At 40.1% G+C, this 11,864-nt stretch overlaps 1 protein-coding gene across 1 annotated transcript in view; it reads right to left on the bottom strand.

Moving 5' to 3' along the window:
- Positions 1–11,864, bottom strand: part of LOC142465082 (dehydrogenase/reductase SDR family member 4-like) — a 38,218-nt gene that overhangs the window by 6,472 nt on the left and 19,882 nt on the right. The window contains exons 2-4 of the mRNA XM_075568989.1: positions 9,321–9,498; positions 7,413–7,514; positions 5,607–5,677 (exon numbers count right to left, since the gene is read on the bottom strand). Of these exons, the coding sequence (XP_075425104.1) occupies positions 5,607–5,677; positions 7,413–7,514; positions 9,321–9,498 (351 nt within the window). The remainder of the gene's footprint in view (positions 1–5,606; positions 5,678–7,412; positions 7,515–9,320; positions 9,499–11,864) is intronic.

Here is an 11,864-nt window from a genome sequence, read left to right as displayed (position 1 = left end):
ATAAATATCAAGTAAAATGGTCTTTTAGTTTAACATTTTTGACCAAAATTGTTGTAAGCCCCTGAGCCAACTGCACGGCAGACCACATTTCAGGGGTCCCTAACGCTAATATAAATTCTTAATAACCTGTGTAGTAACAGGCAGAATGATTTATAGTAAATCTGTCAATATTAGTTGCAAAGTTCTAAGTCTGATTGAAGCTTTTAATAACCTGTACATTACCAGGAAAAGCACTCTGTTTTAGAGTTGTCATAACCATACTGCAAGCCAGCAAGTTCCCCTGAGTGGAAGATGCTATGGAGTGAGCCCTTAACCATTTAAATGTGTGAGGGGGTGAGCTAACCTCCAATCAGCCAAGACTAGCTGAACAACAATTGTAAGACATACTGGATACCTAACAAGCTCATATTGAACCCCCAAAATAACCACAACATATACATAAGCATATGAGTGTCACAGAGGAGTGCTTCTGAGCATGGCAATATATATTTAAAATCAGAGACAGAACATAAAACACAGACAGGGCTCAGTTTTTAGCACATCCAGTGAAACTCATACACGGTACAGTGCCTAAATATATATGAATAAATATCAAGTAAAATGTTCTTTTAGCTCACCCCCTCCCACATTTAAATGATTTAAATGGTTAAGGGCTCACTCCATAGCATCTTCCACTCAGGGGAACTTGCTGGCTTGCAGTATGGTTGTGACAACTCTAATACAGAGTGCTTTTCCTGGTAATGTACAGGTTATTAAAAGCTTCAATCAGACTTAGAACTTTGCAACTAATAATGACAGATTTACTATAAATCATTCTTCCTGTTACTACACAGGTTATTAAGAATTTATATTAGCGTTAGGGACCCCTGAATTGTGGTCTGCCGTGCAGTTGGCTCAGGGGCTTACAACAATTTTGGCCAAAAATGTTAAACTAAAAGACCATTTTACTTGATATTTATACATATATATTTAGGCACTGTACCGTGTATGAGTTTCACTGGATGTGCTAAAAACTGAGCTCTGTCTGTGTTTTATGTTCTGTCTCTGATTTTTAATATATATTGCCATGCTCAGAAGCACTCCTCTGTGACACTCATATGCTTATGTATATGTTGTGGTTATTTTGGGGGTTCAATAGGAGCTTGTTAGGTGTCCAGTATGTTTTACAAGTGCAGTTAATTATCCTGAGCGAGGGGAGAGCACTGTATATGCCAAAATGTGACACTGTTACAGTACTGTACATGCCTATGCGTTTCAACAATTTTCAAATGAAACACGTTGAACCGCGAAGGTATTAGACTTCCAAGACAACAGCTCGCAAACGCCCCCCTGAGTTTTTACACGGCATTGCAGTATTGCAGACGGCGAGAATAAAATGCTAAAATCATGAGCGCTAAAATAACGCAATTCACTCCGGGCAAAACAAACAGAAAACCGCACCTAACCGGGATAATCTGAGAGCCGCGGATCTAGCCGACTTAGACTCAGGTCGGCCACCACTGTATTCAATGTTTTTTCTTGCCATTACAGTAGATGTCTTCACCCTCCGATTCCCATGGTCTCAACAAGCGCTCGTACAAATCAACGATCCAAAACAGCATTAGGTAAAGCATAGTCCTTTTCTTCTTTCTTTATCTTCATCTGTTAATTGTTAATTGTCCATCTGTAACACCATTGTAATCCTATTGGGGAGAAGGTCTTAAATCTCCAGCTTCTTGGCATCAAATGAGTCTGAACATGGCCTGTGAGGTCACATTTGAGTGGCAAATGGTTCCCACACCATCTGATTGGCTGGGATAACCATGTGACAATGTTGTTTTTTTTTTTTAAACAGTGACATCAAGTAATGGAAGGGAAGACAGCCAATCAGAAAAGCTGTGCTTCCTTTCCCTTCAACATGACATCACACACCAGACACCCGCAGGGATCACCTGAGGACCACCTGACACCCGTGGGGCCCCTAGACACCCACGAGGACGACCCGGAGACCCCCACCGGCCGCTTGTAATAATGCTGTTCAGAAAAAAATGCTTTTATGCATGTCTCCATCTCTTTTGCACTAGCCTTTAGCTGGTGAAAAGAAACGGTGAGCTTTTTTTTTTTTTTTTTTTCAAACAGTTTTATTAGGCATTCATATAAACATACAGTGGCTTAGTTCACATAAGCCGAACATTTTTGAATCCGCAGATTTTTTGGGGAAAAACAGTTAGGCAACCGCCGTTGCCCGTAGGAAAAGGGAGGGGGGCCTTCGAAGAGGGAAGGCAGAGGGGGGGGGACTGAGGAGGTAAAGAAGGGAGGGGGGGATGGTAGAGAGGGGGGGAGGGGTAGGAAGGGGGGGAGAAGACCCATCTGACTGATTAGGGGAATGGCCTCTAGGGTTGTGTTCGAGCACCTATGGTGGGGTGACCAGGGTCTGGTTCGTTTGGTGTGGTTGTCTGGTCCTATTGTGGGAGATCCAGAGATCCCAGATATCCTCGTGTGCAGGCAGTTTTTGTCGGACGATGGCTGTGAACCTCTCCATAGTCATTACCTCTTCTACTCTTTTCCTAATTGTTCCTAGTGCTGGCGTAGTTGTCTTCCTCCAGGAGGCCGCAATACAGCAACGAGCCGCGGTCATAATGAAGGAGATCAATTTCCTGACTGGCCAGACAATGTCCTTCAATGGTGCAGCCAGCAGGTAGGTCAGTGGTTCAATAGGCACTTCTAGGTCGGTGACCTCTTTTATTAAAATTTGGACCTTGGCCCAGTACTTAATAATTTCTGGACAGGTCCACCAGATATGGACCATGTCCCCTCTATGACCACAGCCTCTCCAACATTGATCTGAAGCCAGAGGGTAGATTTGGTTTAATCGTGCTGGGGTAAGATACCAGCCAAACATAATTTTGTAGATATTTTCCTTTATTGTAGTGCATAGGGAGGTCTCCGAGGCTGTCTCCCAGATTTCTTCCCAAGTCTCTCTGTCTATAACAGTGTTCAGGTCAGCTGCCCATTTGAGCATATAGACATGTTCTTTTGGGGTCGAGGAACGCTCTAGAGCCCCGTATATATCAGAGATTAGACCCTTCTGGTGGGTCTTTGTCTCGCAAAGAAGCTCAAATGATGTGAGAGTAGGGTATTCTGGGAGAGGACATGTTGTCCTAATAAAGTTTCTAATTTGGAGATATTTAAATGTGTCCAATTCTTTAATTTTATATTTGGTCCGTACCTCTTGGAAGCTCAGAAGCCTCCCCAGGCTCAGAAGATCCGCAATCGCCTCTATACCCCTTGTGCTGTATTGTTCGAACAGTTTAGATCCACATCCCGGGGGGAACTTTGGATTGTTGAGAATGGGGGTCAATTGGGAGCTTTTGGTAGTAAGGCCATGTTTGTATTTACAACGAGACCAGACGTCCCATGTGAAACGGGAGGCCTGAAGTTTCAGGTTGTGTGTATGACCCTCTCCTCTGTCCAGGCTCCAGAGGCAGGCTTGCAGAGAAGGCATTTTGGCACATTGAGTCTCTATCTCTACCCAACTACAACGGGTCGGGTCAGAATTCCACATCACCACCTGCTTGAGCTGTGCAGCTAGGTAATATCTGTGTATGTCCGGAACCCCCATACCTCCCCTAGATCTTGCAGCCATCAGGACCGACCTGGCGACTCGGGGTCTTTTGCCCTGCCAAATGAATTGAAATATTCTGTTTTGCATGTTTTTAAGATCAGTGCCTGGGACGTGGATCGGGAGTGTTTGAAAGAGGTATAACATTCTTGGGAGTATATTCATCTTAACGGAAGTCATTCGACCGATCCACGAGATCTGGTAACCTGCCCACTGATCTAGATCCTTTTTGATCTTATCCCATAAACGCGGGTAGTTATCCCGGTAAAGATCCCGATAGTGCCTTGATACATTTACTCCCAGATATTTAATGTATGCAGGGCACCATCTGTAGCTGAAATTGGTTTTGAGGAGGTGAACTTCGGGATCCGGGAGACTAAGATTTAGGGCCTCTGATTTGTCGCTGTTTATCTTATATCCTGATACGCTGCCAAACTCCGTCAATTCGATCTGGAGGTTAGGGAGGGAAGTTAGAGGTTTTGTCAGAGTAAGGATGATATCATCAGCGAATAGGGAAATTTTGTATTGTGAGTTGTCGATCGGGATTCCCTGGATGTTCGGGTTCCCTCTAATTTTAGACGCCAATGGTTCAATCGTGAGAGCGAAGAGGAGGGGAGATAGGGGGCATCCTTGACGGGTACCGTTCTGGATTAGGAATCGTTCCGAGCCTCCGCCCGAGAGGCGCACCGAGGCTGAGGGATTCTGGTAAAGTGCTTGAACGCCCTTTAGAAACGAGAAACGGTGAGCTTTTAAAGTACGATAAAGTTATCACTGCTTTGTGAATAGCAGTTACTGTCAAAAAAACTGCAGATTTGCCATTTTTGGCCCTATCGTACAACTTTTTTTTCACTGCCTGTTTATGGGTGATAAAAAGCCATTATAGCACGATACTGCACTGTTATCACTGCTTTGTGAATAGCAGAGCAGGCAGTATCGCACTATAAGTACATTAATCGCACTTAAAACCCCTTATCACTACTTTGTGAATAGGCCCCATACTGTAGTGAAGACTGCAGTCCCTTCAGAGCAATATTAAAAATAAAGGTTGTTTTGTCTGAAAATGTTTTGATTGATCCAAACCACTGAGGTTCAGTGGCAGTGTTAATTCTTCCTTTGTTTTGTCCGTCATTATGTATTACAGACTGTCTGTAAAATTCCTATGTGCTGTGTACCGCATACTGTACTGTAATTGTGAAGCACTTTGAGTCCCATTGGGAGAAAATAACTATATGAAATAAAGTCATTATAATTAATAAAATGTTGGACTTTGATTACATACTTTATCCTTTTATAAAATTAAAGAAAGCAAAAACTGAAAAACAAAAAAGAAAAAAAGTATTTTTCTAACAAATTATAGTAGTTTCAAATGTGTTTTACAAGGAAAAATACAATGAGCCATCTCAATTATGGGTATGTCCTAGATACAAACTACACAGTCAAATTATATATGTATAAAATGTTGTATATTAATTGTGTACAATTCAGCTTCAAAGTAAATTAATGAAAAAAGCCATATTGTATACACCAGCAGTGCACAAAGCAGGGGGGGCGCCCCCTGACACGCTGCGGGGGGCGCGGGGTTTACAGAGGCCCCACACGCTTCCCGAATGCATTTAAATTAATGCCAGGGGAGCTGCAGGGCCTCTGTAAACTTCTACTTACCTTGTTTCAGACGCTCCGTTCAAATGACGCCACGGGGTCATGTGACATTATGTTGCCATGGCAACATGACGTCATGACGCCTGGACGTCTGAAGCAAGGTAAGCAGGAGGGGCGCAAGGAGAAGGGGACAGATGGCAGGGGGACGCAGGGGAAAAGATTGCGCTCCCCTGGTATACACAAAGGGGAATATTTAGCTTCTCTATGGTACATCCTAAAAGTACAATAGACTTTTTTTTTTAAAGTACTATGCCAGGAGCTACTGGGTTTTCCTTAGATGAAAACCTCAAACACATTATAATGCATTATTTTTGTCAAGCAACTTCTACAGTGTGCCGTCTCTCACCCTACTTTCTGCATATGTGGAACAACCAGTTTCGTCATCAGAAAATGTGATGTAACATTCACTCCAAGAACCTGAAATGAAGTGAAATGGAAAGTGACCAGATTCAATAAGCAGCGTTAAATCAGTGAAATGCAAAAGCAATCTGGTAAAATAAACATGAAGTGTCGAAAAAGCAAAGAATATGGTAATTGTATTTTGGAATAGGACATAAGGGTACAGTATAGGGTAAAGATTACCAGACCTACTGTAGGATGAAATTACTAGTATGTAATTGCAGTAGTGTATTATTAAGCCAACGTTCCATACCAAAGAACCTTTATCATTGAATCAATCTGGGAAAACCCCTGATGAAGGTTCTTTATACAGTATGCTGTATTTGTGATGCAGTAATTAACATGCTCTCTGTGTGCCTGGCTTTTAGTTTCTCACTGTGGCCAGGATGTAAGCACATTTGGAAAATATGAAATGCTGATGATATCAGCCTTCCCACTTAAGGAGTAACTTTAGATTAGTCACCGGTTTCATGAGTTTCATAGTAAGTTACACTACTCTGTACACCATTGGATAGTACCCTTTATATCCTTATAGCCCATCAATTTCAGATCCATTGTTGTCTTGTACACAGTAGGAAAAAAGGATCAAGAATTCCGCGCTCATGCTGTATGATGTATGATGTAGGTACTGTAGAAGACAGATCCCCTTGCTGCTGGGCGCATAGAGTCACTCCCCAATAACTCCTAAGCAAGATAGTCCAAAGGTTTTTCACAGAAAAACAAATTAAAAATAATAACAATTACATGATCAGTGTCTGCCACCCAGGGCTACATTTTTTTTATCTTTTATGTTCTTGTCCCATATTATCATCTTACTATTAATTATATGGCATATGTAGGAATATGGATTTTATAGTTAGCTGATGATGCAGATTATTATGTTGGTTTCACTAGCTTCATTTGTCACCAAGGTGACTATGTTTAGATTATATTTTGTTTTAGATTGGTTATTTTACCTATCAGGTTCAGTGAACCTGCAATAAATATTAATGCTGCTGTATATTTGTACTGACCCCATGTGCGCTTTGTTTATATTTTTATCATTATACACTATAAGTCCCATACCTATTGAACAATAAAAAAATATTCCTCCCCTATTATTTAAGGGTGGTAGAGGGCAACAAAAACAAATTAAAGTGTAGCCCTACCAAAGGTTTGTGTTTTTTTAAGAACTTTGGAATACTGAAAGTATAAAGAAACGCTATAATTATACACTGTAACATTTCCATATAGGTGGGAAATTTAATTACCACTACATTGTAAACTGGACTAAAAGAATATGTTTCCTGAAGTCCTATTGTATCAGTGTAGAGTAAGCCAAATAAATTGTAAAATGATAGTTAGTTTAGCATTGCAATAATCAAATTAAATAAAGAATGCAAGAGTGATTAAAATATAAGCATAACACTTAAACTCAAATATTTGTTAATCTATACATAAAGAAAGTTCATTTTAATACATTCCCTTTGTTATCTTTTTTTGTACTGTACATGTCACATGTAATTTCAAATTGCTAACATTAACATATCAAAATTGTACTCAACTGTCATTAAACCACGCTACACGTTTTAAGTGAAATTATTTCCCCCAAACTTTTTTGGCTAGTGATTAACTAATATTGCTAATATTAGCTACGTATATGCTAATACTATTTAATTTAACTCGTATAACAACACATTTATGTAAAGGTATTTATGCTCAACTGCTTTTAGAAAAAAATATTTGTAATTATTGTATTTATGCCAATATTTACCTTATTCCATATTTCTTCTGTAGTCTCCAGTAAAGGACCCACAGAGGGGTTAACAGCTGCATTACAGACGAGAATGTTGATTTTACCGTACCGCTGCAGGGCCTGAGTAACAATAGAAGTAATTCAAGACTAGCATTGTTTTCCTAGAGAACATTTACTAAGTAAGACAATCTGTACTGTGTACAGTATATCTATAATTAGGAAATAGTAAGTCAGAGAAACTCATTAGCACAAACTTGTTTCTTTATAAGAACGCTACTGTAACTTACAATGCTCTTCTTAATTGAAAACAGGGTCAAGAGAATAAGTTAAGATCCAAGAATAAAAAGGCTATAGCCCAACTATATTTCTTTAGTAATTGGACCACAAAAAAAAGAGACGCTATTTACAGTACACAACAATAAATACAGACCTTTATATGCTTTAGAAATGTAATCTCAAAATGTTTAAATTGTACACTGTACATGTAAACTATAGGAGCTGCACAAAATAAAATCTATAATTAAGCTATTGAGATATCTGTGTTTTCTTGTTAGGAGATACAGTAGGAGTCAACCTGCAGCCTTCATTTAAAGAAGTCCATATTTAAAGTAGCACTTTTTAAAGTATACAGTCTGAAGTTTAACAGGGGGCACTGTGTTAATCCGATGGGCCATTTCAGCCTGCTCTGGACCATTTCACAAGTTACTGTGAGATAGCCACAGATTTTTCCAGGCAAGTATTCTAATAATGGTGGCAACATCTATAGCTCCGTGGCTGATACTATACACCTCATACATAAACCATGGTCCACTGCAGACGCACTTTCCAGAATGCCCTCCTACTGTCTCTGTATGTACTTCCTACCTACCAATTAGATTGTAAGATCTTCGAGCAGGGACTTATTTTCCTAAATGTTACTTTTATGTCTGATGCACTTATTCCCATGATCTGTTGTTTGAATTATTTGTTATTTATATGATTGTCATGTCACTGCTGTGAAGCGCAATGTACATTAATGGCGCTATATAAAGACATACATACATCTTCTATTTAGGATGTTATGCATAATACTGTACATAAAACGTTATGTGAAACAGTATAACAACTTCATTTCATATGGCGCTTTTCTCCCAATGGGACTCAAAGTGCTTGACAATTACAGTACAGTGCAATGTTTCGTCCCACCGGACTTCATCTGGGGTCATTCATCTGGGACGAAACATGTTGGGCCTTTTTTGATGCTTTGAGGCCACTGTACCCAATCTACTGAAAAGCCCTGATTGGAAGGAGACTGCTTAGACGGCCGTGACGCGGCAGCATGCCCCCACTGCGGGTGAGAGACGCTGGCAGAGGCAATCACAGTCTGTTCCTGACTGAGAAGTGTAGCGGTCGCTTCAGGTGCTGTTATCTAAGGAGAAGGGTTGAAGTGCGCCCAAAGTCACTTCTTGTTTACTTACCAGCTGGGAGAGTGTGAGTGTGTTACCATCCCCTTTGTGTTGTCTGTCATCTTAAAGTAATGTTAATGCACTATATCTTTGCATTTGTGTTTTTTTTCTTCATATTAGGGTCTACAAAGAGTCTTCTGACCTGGAGAATCTTCTACTTAGAGTTACAGTATTATGTGTTTTTCAGTGCTAGCTAACAATGGGTTCATTTGCACATATTAACTGTTTTATCACTTTACGCCATGAACACTGTTTTGTTTAGGTTATAATTTGCAGTTTTGGGGAAAACCGCTGGTGTTTAGGCTGAAGCTTGAGTATATCACAATATTTGTTGCGCTTTATTATAGTTTTTTAAATGTGTTTTTTGCCTTCTCTTCAGTCAAAGAATCTCTGACTCTCCCATGATGTCTAATTCGCACATAATACATCGCTCATCTTTCATTCTATTCTGTCTTTTTATATTCTCCTCCCATTCTTTTACCGTTTCCACAAGTTTCTCTCGATCCTCTGCTTTCCCCACATGACATATGGTTCCAGAGACATTAAGTCCCTCCTCCGTCAGCTCCCTCACAGCTCTGTCCACATTCTCCTGTTTTCGGCTGTTCAAAAGCACTGTAGCTCCATCTTGTGCTAGGCGCCGTGCTATTGACAGACCAATCCTAAACAAAGCAGCAAGGGACATTCATATTTACTGTATGTAAAGCCAGTCTCATATGTATACATTTGATGTGTAGAGGAGAGGGGAGCATCTCTTTGGGAATGCTTTCAGATGTATATAGGCTGAGGAGATACTTAATGTGTCAGCTGTGCTATAAAAGTCCCTAATGTAGATATCAATGTAGGTTATTTTTTTAAAGAGAATAATTATTATTCCCATCTACAGGGTACTATAATTTAGAATATACACTTTAGTTTCAAATGAATCTATTTGTACTTCTTATTACTTTCATTATTCTTCAGTCTCCACACATGTTTATATGGGGATAGTTGATTACAACACCCCTTAAATATACGGTATGTAAAATATCTTGAAAGTTGTCAAACTACACTGGCGACACACTTTATTCGAGCTCGGCTAGTCCCACGAATTCGGGTATACTCGGGTGTATTGAGGTTTGTGACTGTTTTCTGCCCGAGTGCATTGCGTTATTTTCCAGGCAGGGATTGAAGCATTTTATTCCCGCTGGCTGCAATACTGCACAGTATATATATATATACTGCATTACAATTCATGAATTTATGCCATCTGGTAGACACGCGAAGCATTGCAGCCTATTAAATCCTAATCATTATCATTTAACAGATCAGCCGCCCGTCAGCCAGGCATGAACCATGGCTGGGATGGCAAATGCAACGGGGCTTGTCAGAGGTGAGGAGCGGCGCATTCCAGGTATCTGCCAGGTACATACTGGGTATTTGCTCGAATAAAGTGTGTCGCAGCAGTAGGTGTTTCTATGGTTAGAGATACATATTATTAGTGTATAGATTACTATCTTCTCTGTCAATGTGCTATTCAATATGATAGGATTGTGATTCTTAATATGATGCATTTATAATATATTTATTAAGATTATATATAGTGAGAGAAAGAGGTTTAAATTATCAGCCCTGGGAAGCTGCAATAGCGAAATGTGTAGGGCTAATTCCTGGTACTATTGTAGATCATGCACCCAGTGAAACAGCTGAGAGATTTGCTAAGACTAGACTCCCAGTGATATCAAACAAATATATACTGTATATTCACTGCGCTTCTCTGTGAAAGGAACATGCTGCTGGTTAAACGATTGGCCATACATACTGTATGTGAAAAAAACAAAGTGAATCCTTGCGCTTCTCCCATTGGGCTAACAATAAATGGGGAAATAAATATACATACTGAAACCTAAGTCTGTAAGATAAAGGAGAATTTTGGTTACATCCTTTGATCAACTAATGACAAACCTGCTAATCTGTGTCAAAGTAAGTCTCTGTAGCAGGTCCCTATGCTAGATGCATACAAATGTTCTGTGAAATATACCCTGAAGGGCTTAATAAACTAAGCATAAGCTTATGTAACTTAGTGCAGTTATAAACTGGTATATACCAGTGAAGATACTTACTGTCACGGGAACTTGTGAGAGGCCTATATTATACACCAAAATACCTGGGTTGAACTGAACATGGCTGAGATATAATAAAATATAATTTCTTCATTGAAAAAGGTGAACACACAAGATATACCAATAACAGGCACAATATACACTTACTGAAGGGGTTTGGACAAGAAAGCCATCAGGATACAGGATTGGCAATTTCTTCCATAACACAGGTTCAGATGTAGACATCACAAAAAGCACAAAGACCCAGAGTATAGGCTGGGCACTGGTTTAAATGCAAATCTCCAGTCTATACCTTACTATTGAGTGTAGGCCATTGGAGAACAAATACCTGCACTCAATCTCTGTCATAAATCAGTGGTTAGGTTGACAGTCTTACCCCAGAGTAAAACTCCTCCCACCCCAGGACGTTTAAAAACTGCTTTTCCTATCTAAATAACTTCATAGCTTCAGTTCAGTAATACTTACTGGCACGCAAGCCATATTAATACATTCCGGCATGCATGACGCTCCCAATGAGACTAAATATTACCGCGTAATACTAAAATTAAGAGAGATATTAATATCTGTCTCTTAGTACCTGCTAGACGTCATGTGTCTGTAATCATTATTTGCGGCTTGGTCCCACAAATACACACATGTAACTCTTAGCATGGAATGAAACACAAAAGCGCACCGAGGGTCAAGATTTAATTAAAACATGTTAGTAGTAGTAACAATAAAAACTTACATATAAGGGTAAGTACATCCAGTATTAAGGTGCAGAGGAAACAGTCCTGGTGGTGTCCTGGGCATAAAGAGATGGTGCAGAGGCTTACAAGGTAGACCCACGTGCTGGGGCTGCCTGGCTCAGCACCATATAGTTCTTACTTCCGGGTTGCAGCTTCTCGCAGGACCCGTGAATAGTAGCCCGCCTCAAATGCCGGTTT

Source organism: Ascaphus truei, chromosome 13 (assembly GCF_040206685.1).
Source record: "Ascaphus truei isolate aAscTru1 chromosome 13, aAscTru1.hap1, whole genome shotgun sequence".
Classification (NCBI taxonomy): domain Eukaryota; kingdom Metazoa; phylum Chordata; class Amphibia; order Anura; family Ascaphidae; genus Ascaphus; species Ascaphus truei.
The sequence above is the reverse complement of the archived record's forward strand: the minus strand, read 5'-3'. Positions and strand labels throughout refer to the sequence as shown.